The 18137-nt window shown below is 42.1% G+C and overlaps 1 protein-coding gene across 1 annotated transcript; it reads right to left on the minus strand.

Annotated features, from left to right (window-relative positions):
• Window positions 1-14851: 14851 nt before the first annotated feature.
• LOC121537231 (neurexophilin-4-like) lies at window positions 14852-16776 on the minus strand. The gene is made up of 2 exons (XM_041844916.2): window positions 16750-16776; window positions 14852-16425 (listed from the first exon to the last, which is right to left on the minus strand). The coding sequence occupies exons 1-2, from the start codon at window positions 16774-16776 to the stop codon at window positions 15679-15681; spliced, it is 774 nt and encodes a 257-aa protein (XP_041700850.1). The 3' UTR covers window positions 14852-15678.
• Window positions 16777-18137: the final 1361 nt, after the last annotated feature.

Below are 18137 nucleotides of genomic sequence, written 5' to 3' on the forward strand. Positions count from 1 at the left end.
CCATGTGTTTTAGGTTATTGTTCTCCTGAAAGAGGAATTCACCTCCCATTGTCTGGTGGAAAGCAGACTGAACCAGGTTTTCCTCTAGGATTTTGCCTGTGCTTAGCTCCATCCCGTTTATTTTTTATCCTGAAAAACTCCCCAGTCCTTAACGATTACAAGCATAACCATAACATGATGCAGCCACTACTCTGCTTGAAGATCTGGAGAGTGGTACTCAGTAATGTGTTGTATTGGATTTGCCCCAAACATAACACTTTGTATTCAGGACAAAAAGTTAATTGCTTTGCCACATTCTTTGCAGTATTACTTTAGTGCATTGTTGCAAACAGGATGCATGTTTTGGAATATTTTTTTGTTCTGTACAGGCTTCCTTCTTTCACTCTATCAATAAGGTTAGTATTGTGGCGTAACTACAATGTTGTTGATTCATCCTCAGTTTTCTCCTATCACAGCCATTAAACTCTGTAACTTTTTTAAAGTCACCATCGGCCTCATGGTGAAATCACTGAGTGGTTTCCTTCCTCTCCGGCAACTGAGTTAGGAATGGACACCTGTATTTTGTAGTGACTGGGTGTATTGGTACACCAGCCAAAGTGCAATTAATAACTTCACCATGCTCAAAGGGATATTCAATGTCAGCTTTTTTTTATTATTACCCATCTACAGTTTAAGTCAGTAGTTTACATACACTTAGGTTGGAGTCATTAAAACTCGTTTTTCAACCACTCCACAAATGTCTTGTTAACAAACTATAGTTTTGGCAAGTCGGTTAGGACATCTACTTTGTTATCACAATTCCAGTGGGTCTTTAAACACCTTGGAAAATTCCAGAAAATGATGTCATGGCTTTAGAAGCTTCTGATAGGCTAATTGACATAATTTGAGTCAATTGGAGGTGTACCTGTGGATGTATTTCAAGGCCTACCTTCAAACTCAGTGCCTCTTTGCTTGACATCATGGGAAAATCAAAAGAAATCAGCCAAGACCTCAGAAAAAAAATGTGTAGACCTCCACAAGTCTGGTTCATCCTTGGGAGCAATTTCCAAATGCCTGAAGGTACCACGTTGATCTGTACAAACAATAGTCTTCAAGTATAAACACCATGGGACCACGCAGCCGTCATACCGCTCAGGAAGGAGACGTGTTCTGTCTCCTAGAGATGAACGTACTTTGGTGCAAAAAGTGCAAATCAATCCCAGAACAACAGCAAAGGACCTTGTGAAGATGCTGGAGGAAACAGGCAGTGGCGGCTGGTGAAAAATATTCTCGGTGGGGCTGTGCCATACTTTTTTTTTTCCTGTAACCATCGCGATATATTTTAACACAAACTGCAGGACAGCAGTGCTCAGTGAAACATTCAGTAATTATTTAATGCCAATATTAAAAAGTTGAGGCATTCTTACACAAAAACATATTACACAAACCCAAGCCTTTCATTTGCATTTAAAGTGAACTTTTTACCATTGGTAGTAAACAGGCAACGCAACAGGCATGCTGTCAGAACAGAGTGGAAAGTGGACAATAACATGAAATTATTATAAAGTTTATAGGAAATCTTACACTGTATAAAAGGATGTATAATATAGAAATGGATATCAAGTGGATGAACTCAAACCTTTGACTGGAAGAATAGCATACAGTATTTTATGATCATACTAAATGTGACTAATTGTTAATGTGCTCCAGAACTGCAACAATTAATTGATACAAAACAACATATATACAGTAATATTAGCAAAGACACTATTAAGACTTTCTAGAGTACCATATATAACTGGATTTTTTATGCTAAGGTCAACTATATACAAAGAAACATGCGGCCAGAGCTGCTCTGTGTGTGTGTGTCTGTCATCTTATTTGTACAGGAATTTTGCCCGTCTGTCCTTCTGAGTGGCAAACCTCTCAATGACCCTTTGATTAAAGTCAGGAATGTCCCTGACAAGTTTCTTCTCCATGGAGAGCATGGCCAGAGCGTTCAGGCGATCCTGTGTCATGCTGTTTCTCAGGAAGGTCTTGATCCTTTTCAGTGTAGAGAAGCACCTTTCTGACTCAGCAGTTGTCATGGGTGTGGTGATGAGGATCTTGAGGAGGCTGGCAGTCTCTGTGAAAGTGCTCTGAAGGTTGTTCTCCATGAAGAACTGGTACAGGGGCACTGCACCACTACAAGCCTTGAACTCACTGTTCTCATAGATGAGGGACAGTTCGGTTTTGAGCTTGGCCTTGTTCAACATGGGGTACGCCTCCACGGTTGTTTCAAGCGCTGTATCGGGAACTTCACACTGTGTTGTGGGAACAACTCTCCGTGCAATAGTGTTGCTGATGAGGTGCTGGGTGAAGGAGAACCTCTCTTTGGCATGACTCAGGATGGTATCACATACCTGTAAAAGATACATCATCAGCTTTAATTTGCAATTAAGCTATTTTGATGCAAGTGATCCTGACTGACACATGCCTATGTCCAACTCAAGTATATGATTACCAAGGTGCTGATTGTTCAGGGTTTTGGCTACATACTACCAGGCCTGAAAAAAGTTCTATGGGGAAACACTGACAATTACATCACAACTTACCTCTATAGCCAACCTCTGTTGTTCTCCTGGTCCCAGCATCCTCCGTCGCTTGATGGGCTGTTGCTGCTCGTCAGATGCGCTGTCCCCACACAAAGAGGGGAATTGAGGCCCTGGGTCCAAAAAATAAAGTTTAATTTGATAACTTGCAATCAGACTTCTTAGCTCACTGTAATTCCCCCCTCAACACACAACCAGTGACTTTTATATATATATATATATATATATATATATATATATATATATATATATATATATATATATATATATATATATATATATATATATATAGACAGACAGACAGACAGACAGATAGTGTGTATATACACACAAACTATGTCTAGTAACTGCTTTTAACCTGTGATGTACATAATTAACTGATGTTATTACGTTTTAAAGCCTTTTTCTATTACATTTGTGAGAGGGATGCAACATAATTTTGTTCTGCTGTGCACTTAGCAATAAAGTTAATCTTCAATAACAACTAGGCCTCTTCTAGAAATTGACCTGGTGGACACCTGAATAATTATTACAAACTGTGTAGTACTTTCCTGCATTATTATCAACGTCTGATTGTGTCTTTTTGGACAAACACTTGTTCTCGTGGTCGAGTAACAACAACTGCGCTCCTTGAGTGACGGGGTGGTACTTGGTGAGAGAGGGAGAGAGACGACCCAAATTGCGGAGTAAACTAGAAAAACGGACGTTACACATGGCGGAGTGGCATTACCACATTTAACAAACCAAACATTGAAATACCGTTATAGAAGGTAAAGTAAAAACCCAAACTGGTCTGTGCATCAATACCGGTATATAGTAATATATAGGCAACATACCGTAAATCTGTATCAATTATGTATCAGTTTTACATGTGACCCATATCAAATTTGCGCATTCACACTGAAGGAGCACACAAATGCAATGCTCATTTGGCGTGATTGTCGTGGTAACACAGGTGAAAAAAAATCCTGAATGGTATCCTAATGGCAGCCATTTTGGTTAGGAGAAATACAAACAACTCTACTGCCATACATTCCAATTAGACTGAAGGCATACAGTTGTGTCCAAATATATTGGCACCCTTGGGCTTTTCTTAAATAATTCCCTATTTCTTCTAAAATCAGTTGAAATTTGAGAGGAAAAAATGGGTCTCCACACCTTTAATTATATTTCTGTAAACTTAAGTTTACAATTGTAATTTAGAAAATATAGACAAATGTCATGGACTAAATTATTGGCACCCTGGAGCTAGTACTTGGTTTGCACAGCTTTTGGCCAAGATAGCTGCCAACATATGCTTATTGTAGACATCAATGAGCTTGCTGCACCTTTTCTGCTGGCAATTTGGCCCATTCTTCAGCAGCAAACTGCTGTAATTCTTCAATGTTTGAGGGTTGCACTCCACCAACTTCTTTTTTCAGATCTTGCCAAAACTAATGTGGTCCCGTGTAGCTCAGTTGGTAGAGCATGGCGCTTGCAACGCCAGGGTTGTGGGTTCGTTTCCCACGGGGGCCAGTATGAAAAAATGTATGCACTCTTAACTGTAAGTCGCTCTGGATAAGAGCGTCTGCTAAATGACTAAAATGTAATGTAAATGTCTTCTCTTTCCTTTTAAAATACTAAAACAAATATAATTGTGACGGCTCTATGATAATCACTCACTTTGATGACCAGACACATTTAGGCTTTTAAACTGTTGTAAGTGAACTATTCATCTTTCTAACAGCATCTTTATCAGCCAATAGTATATATAGTTATTTACCTGATTGTTAGCATGCTTTCTGTGAACCTCTGGACAAGTGCTTTAATGAAGACAGGGTCGATGTTCCTCTTCTGCAGCTGGCTGAAAAGCATGTCCACATTTGGCATGATCTTGTGGAACAGTGCCAGGAAAAACAGAAAGCCTCGTCTTCGAGCATCCTCACAAAGCCCCCCGCCTCTCTGACAGTCGGGGCATCAAAGTTCCCAGAGTCTCTGATGGTCTGGAAACACGTTAGGAGGTCATCCCTGTACTCGTACACAGTGTTGTGTAACGGTAGCTGTCTTCAGGTGCTCCTCCAGCACACTGTCGAGGGAGGCAACAAAATCCACTAAGCCCCGGAAAATGCCGGGGTTGTCCGAGGAGTCAGTCTCCTCGTGCCCACGCAAGGCCAACTCAAAAGCCCCACAGAACTTCACACAATCGATAATTTTGGATAGAATGTGCCTGTTTTTATCCACCTCCTCATTGTGTTTCCTCACCGCAATCCTGTGGCCGTCATCCAGCTGCGTAGCAATGTTCACCCTTCCTAATACAGCTAGCTTTACAGAGTTGTCCATGTGTGCCCTGGTGTTCTCATGTTTCTTTACCTTCTCTGACAGGTGCTTCATATCCCTCACTCCGGTACCTGTCCATGCTGAATCTGACCCCCGTGTTTTAAAAAAGCAAGCACGGAAAGCAAAATAAAGCATTAGCATCAGTGCACCCAGCTAGCCAAGCCTTCCTGGTGTACCAGCTACGGGAGAAGCCGCGCATATACTGCTTCCCTTTCTCGCTAGCCTGCTGTCTGATTGAGAGGTCAGGTTGATCTGGGCCCAGCTCTTTCACCCGAACTTTCTCTGACAAAGTTCTCCTCTCAAACGGATCTTGGAGGAGAGATTTCACCGAGTTAGGGTTGGGTCTTGGAGGAGTAACGTTTGCGTTCGCCATTGTCGTCTAGTAAAAATGGCGCCACTGGAGCCCGGTCCTTATTTTATCAGGGGCGAGCTTGGGGCGATAAAATAATCGCCCTCCTTGGATTCGAATTAAAATCGCTGATTAGCTACATTTTATGTCATACATTCATATCTTAAATTAGCAATTGGCTTAACTGCTACGTAGACCCGCCTCCTCGGGGCACTTTCTGTATCGCCCAGAGCTGACGAGGCGTTTGACAGGCAGAGGAAAGGTTGCGAATATTATTTTCTATCATATCTTACACATATTACTGTGTGCATTCCATATTTCAAACACACAAATATTGACATACTGATGTTTTTATTATTATTATTATTATTTTTATTTTTTATTAAAAAAAAATAATTTTATTTAAGGGGGCGGCGCCCTAGCGCCCTCTATCGGCCAGCCGCCACTGGAAACAGGTACAAAAATATCTATATCCACAGTAAAACAAGTCCTATATCGACATAACCTGAAAGGCCGCTCAGCAAGGAAGAAGCCACTGCTCCAAAACTGGCATAAAAAAGCCAGACTACGGTTTGCAACTCCACATGGGGACAAAGATCGTACTTTTTGGAGAAATATCCTCTGGTCTGATGAAACAAAAATAGAACTGTTTGGCCATAATGACCATCGTTAGGTTTGGAGGAAAAAGGGGGTACTTGCAAGCCGAAGAACACCATCCCAACTGTGAAGCACGGGGGTGGCAGCATCATGCTGTGGGGGTGCTTTGCTGCAGGAGGGACTGGTGCACTTCACAAAATAGATTGCATCATGAGGAAGGAAAATTATGTGGATATATTGAAGCAACATCTCAAGACATCAGTCAGGAAGTTAAAGCTTGGTCGCAAATGGGTCTTCCAAATGGACAACGACCCCAAGCATACTTCCAAAGTTGTGGCAAAATGGCTTAAGGACAACAAAGTCAAGGTATTGGAGTGGCCATCACAAAGCCCTGACCTCAATCTTATAGAAAATGTGTGGGCAGAACTGAAAAAGCGTGTGCGAGCAAGGAGGCCTACAAACCTGACTCAGTTACACCAGCTCTGTCAGGAGGAATGGGCCAAAATTCACCCAACTTATTGTGGGAAGCTTGTGGAAGGCTACCCGAAACGTTTGACCCCAGTTAAACAATTTAAAGGCAATGCTACCAAATACTAATTGTGTGTATGTAAGCATCTGACCCACTGGGAATGTGATGAAAGAAATAAAAGCTGAAATAATCACTCTCTACTATTATTCTGACATTTCACATTCTTCAAATAAAGTGGTGATCCTAACTGACCTAAGACAGGGAATGTTTAGTAGGATTAAATGTCAGGAGTTGTGAAACTGAGTTTAAATGTATTTGGCTAAGGTGTATGTAAACTTCCGACTTCAACTGTACCAATAGGTGCCCTTCTTTGCGAGGCATTGGAAAACCTCCCTGGTCTTTGTGGTTGAATCTGTGTTTGAAATTCATTGCTCGACTGAGGGACCTTTCAGATAATTGTATGTGTCGGGTACAGAGATGAGGTAGTCATTCAGAAATCATGTTATACACTATTATTGCACACAGAGTGAGTCCATGCAACTTATTAGGTGACTTGCAAATCTTTACTCCTGAACTTATTTAGGCTCGTCATAACAAAGGGGTTGAATACTTATTGACTCACGACATTTCAGCGTAATTTTGTTAATGAATTTGTAACAATTTCTGGAAACATAATTCCGCTTTGACATACACTACCAGTCAAAAGTTTGGACATACCTACTCATTCAAAGGTTTGTCTTTATTTTTACTATTTCTTTTACATTTTAGAATAATAGTGAAGACATCAAAACTATGAAATAACACATATGGAATCATTTTTACATTTACATTTTAGTCATTTCGCAGACACTCTTATCCAGAGCGACTTACAGGAGCAATTAGGGTTAAGTGCCTTGCTCAAGGGCACATCGACAGATTCTTCACCTAGTCGGCTCGGGGATTAGAACCAGCGACCTTTCGGTTACTGGCACAACGCTCTTAACCACCCCATCATGTAGTAACCAAAAAAGTGTTAAACAAATCAAAATATATTTTATATTTGAGATTCTTCAAATAGCCACCCATTGCCTTGATGACAGCTTTGCACACTCTTGGCATTCTCTCAACCAGCTTCATGAGGTAGTCACCTGGAATGCATTTCAATTAACAGGTGTGCCTTCTTAAAAGTAATTTGTGGAATTTATTTCCTTCTTAATGTGTTTGAGTCAATCAGTTGTGTTGTGACAAGGTAGGGGTGGTTTACAGAAGATAGCCCTATTTGGTGAAAGACCAAGTCCATATTATGGCAAGAACAGCTCAAATAAGCAAAGAGAAATGACAGTCCATCATTACTTTAAGACATGAAGGTCAGTCAATACGGAACATTTCAAGAACTTTGAAAGTTTCTTCAAGTGCAGTCGCAAAAACCATCAAGCGCTATGATGAAACTGGCTCTCATGAGGACCGCCACAGGAATGGAAGACCCAGAGTTACCTCTGCTGCAGAGGATACGTTCATTAGTTACCAGCCTCATTAATTGCAGCCCAAATAAATGCTTCACAGAGTTCAAGTAACAGACACATCTCAACATCAACTGTTCAGAGGAGACGGCGTGAATCAGGCCTTCATTTTTGTATTTTCTTTTTATTTAACTAGGCAAGTCAGTAGGAGAACAAATTCTTATTTACAATGACGGCCTACACCGGCCAAACCCGGACGACGCTGGGCCAATTGTGCGCCGCCCTATGGGACTCCCAATCACGGCCGGTTGTGATACAGCCTGGAATCGAACCAGGGGGTCTGTAGTGACACCTCAAGCACTGAGATGCAGTGCCTTAGACCTGCAAAGAAACCACTACTAAAGGACACCAATTAGAAGAAGAGACCGGCTTGGGCCAAGAAACGGGAGCAATGGACATTAGACCGGTGGAAATTAAGTCCTTTGGTCTGGAGTCCAAATTTGAGATTTTTGGTTCCAACCGCTGTGTCTTTGTGAGACGCGGTGTGGGTGAACGGAAGATCTCTGCATGTGTAGTTCCCACCGTAAAACATGGAGGAGGTGTTATGGTGTGGGGGTGCTTTGCTGGTTACACTTTCTGTGATTTATTTAGAATTCAAGGCACAGTTAACCAGCATGGCTACCACAGCATTCTGCAGCGATACGCCATCCCATCTGGTTTGGGCTTAGTGCGACTATCATTTGTTTTTTTAACAGGACAATGACCCAACACACCTCCAGGCTGTGTAAGGGCTATTTTACCAAGAAGGAGAGTGATGGAGTGCTGCATCAGATGACCTGGCCTCCACAATCCCCCGACCTCAACCCAATTGAGATGTTTTGGGATGAGTCGGATGGCAGAGTGAAGGAAAAGCAGCCGATTAGTGCTCAACGTATGTGGGAACTCCTTCAAGACTGTTGGAAAAGCATTCCAGGTGAAGCTGGTTGAGAGAATACCAAGTGTGTGAAAAGCTGTCATCAAGGCAAAGGGTGGCTATTTGAAGAATCTCAAATAGATCATCATCACAGTGGGGGGAAAACATGGTCTGTCTTTGTCCAACAATACCACTCCAGCATTTCTGCTGTTACCCGGGGGATAGAAAGACATACTAAACAGAACAGTGAATTAAGGTTTCACCTTCAGCCAGGGCCGCCGGCAAACGTGTAGCGGGCAGGCATTTACTGCAGCACTTTTCAGTTAAGCTTACAGTATGCTTACCCAGTCTAAATAGTTAGAGCATATACAGTATTATGTCTAACATTTATGACGTTTTTGTTCATCGGCAAAAAAGTCTAAATTCATTAGAGATTTCTTGATTTATCGTAGATGAATTCAGACTATTTTGAGGAAGTAATACTGGGTGTGTTGTTCCTACGGCGTCTCAATAGGGAAAAACATTTTTCAAGCAAAGGTCTTTTAAGGGAGTATGCGAGGCACAGGTGTTTGCTTCTCCTAGCCGAGTTCTGCTAGAAGCAAACTGAACCTAGTATGCGGATGTCTAAAGCTTACCGTATGCTTCCCAGTCGAAACAGTTTGTGCATACAGTATATTATGATTACATTTGATGTTTTTGTTAATTTTGGTCATCGGCAGGTCTTTTTTCAGCTGTTCTTTCACATAAATTTCTTCTGGAGGCAAGTCGAAGTTCGGTAGCCGAAGTCTACGCCCCTTCGTCGGTGATTGGTCAACATTACTACTCCTAGTAGGAGTGGGAACATGTAGTGTTGGTTCTCTTTCAATAAGAGACAACATGTTTTCATGCACATATTTTTTCACTTGGGAAATACTGCACCAAACATCTTAGTTAGATGTAAAATTGTGCTACTAAGACCTCCTTCGCAAAAATGTCAAAACTTTTTACAGATTTCTTCATTTACCTTTGAGTAATTCAGACTATTTTGAGGATGTGTATACTGGTCGAAGATGTTGCTATGGCGTCTCAAATTATTTCTACTTTTTCAAGCGAAAGTATTTTAAGGGAGTATTCGCCTAGCCTAGCCGAGATCTGCTAGGGGCAAGCTGTGCATAGTATGTGGGCGCCCCACCACATTTGATTTGGTTTAATAAAGAATGTTGACGCAAAAGCATTGAAAACAGGAACAAAGTATACCTACTGTTTTTTAGACTGACTTGCCTCATAATTCGTCAACTCGCACACAATAAAGCCACAGAGTTTCTAAACCCAGAGGGGCAACACTGCGAGACTTCCGGGAACGCATGTGAAGCAGACCATGTAGACCAGGCCGGGGTTTGGGGTTTAAGAAGTCAATGAGAGAAGTGAAAAATTCTTCCTTAGTTGTTAATTTTCTAAATCTAAAGGCACAGCTTAGATTCAAGCCAATGTCTTAAGTAGTTGAACATGTTATTATCCAACCTCATGAAAGTGACAAACTGACACATTTTCATTTTCTTCAAAAACAACTTTATATCGAAGGAGTGCTTTTGATTTGACAGCCTGCACATGCGCAGTTCGGCGGGCGAGACGACTGTTAGACCCGATGACGTTTTTCTGCTCATGAGCTTAGCTAGCCAACATCGCCATGACATCACCTACAAGCGTGATCGGAGATTTCTATTGTAGAAGCAGTTTCTGCCTGTCTTCATACTTCATATACTGTTTTTGATTCAGCCTTGTTCACATTGGCAGTTTAAAGTGACTCAAATCAAAAAGAATTCTCGCATATCCAATTTGAATCTGTTATTTTTCCTGCAGTCTGAACAGCCAAAAAGCACATGGAATCGGATATTTCAAGCCACATTTCAAACCACATTCATAGATGGTTTTAAATCAGAAACAAATCTGATTCCTGGCCATGCAAATTGTGTCTAAGCGGTCAAATCTGATTTATTTGCCCTCAATTGGTTTTTAAACTGTTATTTGGCATATATTGTGGCTTGCTAGCTACTTTGTTGACAGTTTGACAAGAACATGTGGTAGCTAACTAGCTTGTTAATTGTGGCTTTAAAAGTGTTCTTACACTATGATTTTGTAAGAAAGCAACTGGAAACCTAGGCAGGCACATAGAATTAGGAATTTGAATACTAGAATGGACATAAACCTTCTTATGATGGTCTAAAGGTCAGCCATGTTGGTCAGGGTGATGGTCAAACATGGTTTGCCAGAGCTGTGATCAGATATTGTGTAAAACAATGAAAATGAAGAATGTATCTTCACTGTATGTGTGTTAGCTAGCTAGCCAGCCAATTTTAGAGCCAGCCAACATGTTTTCCATTCCTCATGAAGCTGGTTGAGAGAATGCCAAGAGTGTGCAAAGCTATCATCAAGGCAAAGGGTGGCTACTTTGAAGAATCTCAAATATAAAATATATTTTGATTTGTTTAACACTTTTTTGGTTACTACATGATTCCATATGTGTTATTTTACTGTATATATTTATTTTATTTCTGTATTTTAAAAAATGGTATTTGCTGCCTCTTGGACCCCCCAGGTGCTTCAGCCCCAGTAAGCCCCTGTATTAAACCGACCCTGACTGTAGCCTTCCTATGCACCCTGTCGCAACTGTCCAGGTGAAAAGAAGCAGTAACGTAATGTATTTATAGCCTAAGACATTTTATTTGTGTTAAGAGAAAATGTGAATGTGATGAAATTTGGTTTATATTCAAACTTCGGTTGGCTAGGCTGCCTAGGCCTTTTTTAATCCAAAATGATTGACTGGAATTAATGAAATAGTGATTACAGACTTAAATGAACCTGTAACTTTGGAAAGTATTCAGACCCCTTGACTTTTTCAACATTTTGTTACATTACAGCCTTATTCTAAAATGGATTTTTTTTTTTACATCCTCAGCAATCTACACCCAATACCCCATAATGACAAAGCGAATAATGTTTTTATTTTATTTTAGCAAATGTATAAAAAAATTATTTAAAAAACACCTTAAGGCACAGATCTGGGGAAGGGTACCAAAAAATGTCTGCAGCATTGAAGGTCCCCAACAACACAGTGGCCTCCATCATTCTTAAATGGAAGAAGTTTGGAACCACCAAGACTCTTCCTAGAGCTGGCCAAACTGAGCAATCGGGGGAGAAGGGCCTTGGTCAGGGAGGTGACCAAGAACCTGATGGTCACTCTGACAGAGCTCTAGAGTTCCTCTGTGGAGATGGGAGAAACTTCCAGAAGGACAACCATCTCTGCAGCACTCCACCAATCAGGCCTTTATGGTAGATTGTCCAGACGGAAGCCACTCCTCAGTAAAAGGCACATGACAGCCTGCTTGGTTTGCCAAAAGGCACCTTAAGACTCTCAGACCATGAGAAACAAGATTCTCTGGTCTGATGAATCCAAGATTGAACTCTTTGGCCTGAATGCCAAGAGTCACGTCTGGAGGAAACATGGCACCATCCCTACGGTGAAGCATGGTGGTGGCAGCATCATGCTGTGGGGATGTTTTTCAGCGGCAGAGAATGGGACACTAGTCAGGATCGAGGCAAAGAAGAATGGAGCAAAGTACAGAGAGATCCTTGATGAAAACCTGCTCCAGAGCGCTCTGGACCTCAGACTGGGGGCGAAGGTTCACCTTCCAACAGGACAATGACCCTAAGCACACGACAAGACAACGCAGGAGTGACTTCGGGAAAAGTCTCTGAATGTCCTTGAGTGGCCCAGCAAGAGCCAGGACTTGAACCTGATCAAACATCTCTGGAGAGACCTGAAAATAGCTGTGCAGCAATGCTCCCCATCCAATCTGACAGCGCTTGAGAGGATCTGCAGAGAAGAATGGGAGAAACTCCCAAATACAGGTGTGGCAAGCTTGTAGCATCATACCCAAGAAGACTTGATGCTGTAATCGCTGTCAAAGGTGCTTCAACCAGGTACTAAGTAATGGGTCTGAATACTTATTTGGCAAATCTGATCATAATTCTATCCTCCTGATTCCTGCTTACAAGCAAAAACGAAAGCAGGAAGTACCAGTGACTCGCTCAGTACAGAAGTGGTCAGATGACGCAGATGCTAATCTACAGGACTGTTTCGCTAGCACAGACTGGAATATGTTCCGGGATTCTTCCAATGACATTGAGGAACACACCAAATCAGTCACTGGCTTCATCAATAAGTACTCTAACTCGGACGCTTATAAGAAATCCTGCTATGCCCTCCGACTAACCATCAAACTAAGAATTAATCGTACTACACCGGCTTCGACGCTCATCGGATGTGGCAGGGCTTGGTGTTCTGAATACTTATGTAAATGTGTATTTTAGTTTTTTGTATTTTATACATTTGCAAAAATGTATAAAAACCAGTTTTTGCTTTGTCATTATGGGGTCTTGTGTGTAGATTGATGAGGGGACAAAAATCAATTTTAGAATAAGACTAACAAAATGTGGAAAAAGTCTAGGGTTCTGAATACTTTCCAAATGGGCTCTCTCTCTCTCTCTCTCTCTCTCTCTCTCTCTCTCTCTCTCTCTCTCTCTCTCTCTCTCTCTCTCTCTCTCTCTCTCTCTCTCTCTCTCTCTCTATATATATATATATATATATATATGAGAGAGACTTTACTGAGTTACAGTACATTATAAGGAAATCTGTCAATTGAAATAAATTCATTAGGCCCTAATCTATGGATTTCACATGACTGGGAATACAGATATGCATCTGTTGGTCAAAGATACCTTTAAGAAAAAGATAGGGGCGTGGATCAGAAAACCAGTCAGTATCTGGTGTGACCACCATTTTTCTCATGCAGCGCAACACATCTCCTCCGCATAGAGTTGATCAGGCTGTTGATTGTGGTCTGTGGAATGTTGTCCCACTCCGCTTCAATGGCTGTGCGAAGTTGCTGGATATTGGCGGGAACCTGAACACGCTGTCGTACATGTCGATCCATAGCATCCCAACCATGCTCAATGGTTGACATGTCTGGTGAGTATGCAGGCCATGGAAGACATGGGACATTTTCAGCTTCCAGGAATTGTGTACAGATCCTTGCGACATGGGGCCGTGCATTATTATGCTGAAACATGAGGTGATGGTGGCGGATGAATGGCACGACAGTGGGCCTCAGGATCTCGTCACGGTATCTCTGTGCGTTCAAATTGCCATTGATAAAATGCAATTGTGTTTGTTGTCCGTAGGTTATGCCTGCCCATACCATAAACCCACTGCCACAATTGGGTATTCTGTTCACAACGTTGACATCAGCAAACCACTCGCCCACACAACGCCAAACACGTTGTCTGCCGTCTGCCCGGTACAGTTGAAAACGGGATTCATCCATGAAGAGCACACTTCTCCAGCATGCCAGTAGCCATCGAAGGTGAGCATTTGCACACTGAAGTCGGTTATGACACCGGACTGCGGTCAGGTCATGAGCCTGGTGACGATGACGAGCAGGCACATGAGCTTTCCTGATATGGTTTCTGACAGTTTGTGCAGACATTCTTCGGTTGTGCAAACCCACAGTTTCATCAGCTGCCCAGGTGGCTGGTGTCAGACTATCCCGCAGGAGAAGAAGCCGGATGTGGAGGTCCTGGGCTGGCGTGATTACACGTGATCTGTGGTTGTGAGGCCGGTTGGATGTGCTGCCAATTTCCCTAAAACGATATTAACATTTAATTATCTGGCAACAGCTCTGGTGGACATGCCTGCAGTCAGCATGCCAACTGCACGCTAATTCAAAACTTGAGACATCTGTGGCATTGTGTTGTGTGACATAACTGCACATTTGGTGTGGCTTTTTATTGTTCCCAGCACAAGGTTCACCTGTGTAATGATCATGCTGTTTAATCAGCTTCTTGATATGCCACACTTGTCAGGTGGATTGATTATCTTGGCAAAAGAGAAATGCTCAATAACAGGGATGAAAACCAAAGCTTTTTTTGCATATGGAACATTTCTGGGATCTTTTATTTCAGCTCATGAAACATGGGACCAACACTTTACATGTTGCGTTCATAATTTTGTTCAGTGTATATATATACATCGTTTTTTGTTGTTGCTCAATATGATTAGGTGGGCCTGGCTCCCCAATGGGTGGGTACCCAGGCCCACCGGTGCCTACGGCCTAGTTCTGGGTTAACTGAGATTACCATCTCAGTAACGGGTACAATAAATCCAACTACTAACAGATTGGATTAGAATAAAAAAAACGTTGTTAGTTATGTTTGTGTAGTATAAGATTAATCAACCAATCAATGTACATGCAAAAACACAGGTATTGAAGCAAGCAATTCTGAAAATCAACCTGCAATAGAGCATTCTGGGAAATATGATAGAGATTAGTGTGATTTTTTGTGGTTTTGAGCAAACAAATTTGTAATTTACTCAACAAGCTTGTTCAAATTCAGCTAAAACAAACTTTAACATTAGCTCAAAATATTTTCATTTTGAAGTCCACTCAACTCACAGACATTAAGCAATTGGTTAGGTTGGCTTTTTCTTTTTACAGTGCAGATGCGTTGCCTTGGTTGTGATATGTCCCCAAATGAATAGTGAAAAAGTTAATGTAAGGGCCATCACAGATGGGCAACATGTGACAAATATGCAGACAATTTACACAACCATAATTACAGTAGTAAAAGAGCAGGAATTATTGTTGCGCTAATACCAGCTGCATTGGCATGCACATGGAGCATCACTCCAACCAAGTCAATATTTGACCCTAAATACAGTTTACAATTACTAAATATCACACTTGTTCCCAATAACAACCACTACTTGATATTCTGTAGATCTTCTACTCTTCAGTGGTGTACTATCAACATATTGTCCAGGTGCTGACGACTTCCATTCTACAAAGCAAATCTCTCCATCTGAACGTCTGTGTTGGGCCGTCCAAGAGGTTCATCATGACCTGTTCAAAACAAGCCCCTTTCTCCACTGGGTAGGAGATGTAGAAAAACATGCTTTAATAACCCGCCTAGTTCATCCACTATCCTCGTCATCCAAAGTGCTGGAGATCAGCCTGGAAGTTGTAGTCTGGACAGACCTTCTGCGCCAGTTTGTAGTCGGTGCTGAGAAAAGAGATGAATAAGCAGATGACCTTGAAGGGCTTGGCACAGATCCAAGTGGCGTGAGACTGGGTGTGTACTGAGTAGCAGGTCTGGGAGGGGTCGTAGAGGCATGGCTTGTTTTTCTTGGCTCTGTTGGTCCTCTGGTACTCCACCCTGCAGTTGAGGGTGGACTGCGGCTGATTCTGGAACTGGAGTTTCGGGCGTCCCACATCCTCCCATTCCATGGTTTTGGAGGGAGGAACGATGCTCACTGAGATATTCCCCAGACGGGATGAGTTGTGGCGGAAGTACACACTGAAGGTGCCGTTGATGTGGTCCACTATCTTACCTGTCACCAGCAGGCTGAACTTGATGGTTTTGATGTTGAAGTAGAAGTCGCCCCAGCCAAAGGTCTTCTTGACCTTGATAGGTGTTTTTATGGGGGGCTTGGGTTTGGAGCGAAACTGTGACTGATCCAGGGGGAGGGAGAGGTTCTGTGACCAGCCATATGGGCTCACAGAGCTATAGCTGGGGGGCTTAGGCTTGGCGGAAAGGTTTTTGACTTTCATTGCAGCTCCAAGGTTTCCTTCTTCCCCCAAACTTCCTATTTCATAGGGAGGGGGCTGTGAGGCGTTGTCAAAATTTGGGTCGAGATTCAGATAGTCCAAGGTCTTCCCAGCATCCTCCTCCTGCACCTACGGATAGATGAATGAAGGATAAGGTTTGTATTTTTGTAATTTGTCTGTCAGTCCGTGTCTCTCTTTGTCTCTAATGAATTGCTGTCAATCTTCACATGCCTGTGGGCTTGATATGGATGTAACCTTGATAAAGTAAATTAGGTAGAAATCTATTGATCAGTTTCCACATGATCCTAAAAATACAATTAAGAGTACGAGTGTTAATGAGGAATTGACAAAGACATGATTAAAATGATGGGATGATGCCACGAGCTCATGAAAATGTATGAAAAGATAGTTCATCTCAGCGATCCATTATCCACTTGAAAATACATTGGATACAGTCTCTTTGTTCTTGCCCCGAGCCATTGTGGCCCAGAAGTGTTTAATTGGTAGGTTGATTGAAACATAGTTGGAGAGTGTAGACTGTGCTGCACTAAGTGCTCATGACACAGCTGAGTGTGAAGTCAGCTTGGCTCCATGTCCTCTGCTGCAGCCATCTGTTTCCTAGTTGTCTGCTACAGAAATATTACATCAGTCAAGTGCAACACACATGCACGCACGCACGCACACACACACACTTGTGATTTAGAATAACGATATTGAAGGAGTTCTTGCCGATTTTGTGATCAGTGATCAAGATTAGGAAACAGATCAACTCATGGCCGTGCCATAATCTGTCTCTTTTCTTCAAATTGGAACTGGCAAGATTCCACCTCAATTATTTTCAGGCTTAAATAGAAATGGAATAGTGTTCCTCAATTATCTTGGTTTTTATCATTATAATTACGCTTACTGAGCTAGAAAGGCTACCACCTATTGACGTGTTCCATAAAAAGACATAAATACTAATAAGCACATCAGTCATGAGGATTTTCCATCAATCCGATATTTCTGAGATTAAGTACACAACGGTGGGTTGTAAAGTCTGCTATAGTGTACTGTATGCCAAGCACACGGGAGCAATATTATCCAGCATAGCATGCTCCCAATCCCGTCCATTGATGACTAATATGATATATCCTTAATATATACCCGGCACATCTCACTGTATGTTAGCCTACACATCATCAACGTACAGTAAAGCTTTAATTACATTTATTTTCTCTGCATGACTTCTCATAACTACTCTCCTGTCTGTAATCCACTGTCAAACCAATGATCCATTACAGAACCCTCAGCAGGCTAATGAACTCTGAGCCACTGCATTCATCTCCTCCACTAGCGGGGTAGTATGTCAGCCATGCTCCAGCACTAATTGGGCACCACATTTTGACAGTGTCCGTGGCTCTGTGTCCAGGTGTCTGTATGTCAGGCCATGGCTGGGTTAGAATACAACCTTACATGGGGAACCTCAGCTCATTGTAATGGGGATGGCAGTGAAAGATGGTGCACATGGTACATACCAGTCCATGGGCAATAATCATTAGTGTACTCACATGATCATCATGTATGAGAATGATGCTGGGGGAAAGAAAATGTTTTGAGAGGCTGCTTTTGGTAAATGGATATGTAATCAACATTTTGTTGTTAAGGCTCACTGTGATTCTTGCGGAGCCCCCGAGGAAAGCACTCAACCTGAGTTGCACCATGACAACTGAATTAGACCAACTCTACAGTGAGCAATGAATGTACTGTATGTTTCTCCAGATTGTGTTTGCTGAGAAAATGATCAGTGCAACCTGGCACAGCTGTCAACCTTCAGGGTGATGTACAGTCGTGGCCAAAAA

The sequence above is a fragment of the Coregonus clupeaformis genome, chromosome 24 (assembly GCF_020615455.1).
Source record: "Coregonus clupeaformis isolate EN_2021a chromosome 24, ASM2061545v1, whole genome shotgun sequence".
Taxonomy (NCBI): Eukaryota; Metazoa; Chordata; class Actinopteri; order Salmoniformes; family Salmonidae; genus Coregonus; species Coregonus clupeaformis.

Coding starts and splice junctions, on each gene's coding strand:
- LOC121537231 (XM_041844916.2), bottom strand. CDS start 16,776: ATGGCTCGGGGCAAGAACAAAGAGACT. Junction 16,426..16,749: donor GGGGCAAGAACAAAGAGACT/GTATCCAATGTA, acceptor ATCTATCCGTAG/GTGCAGGAGGAGGATGCTGG.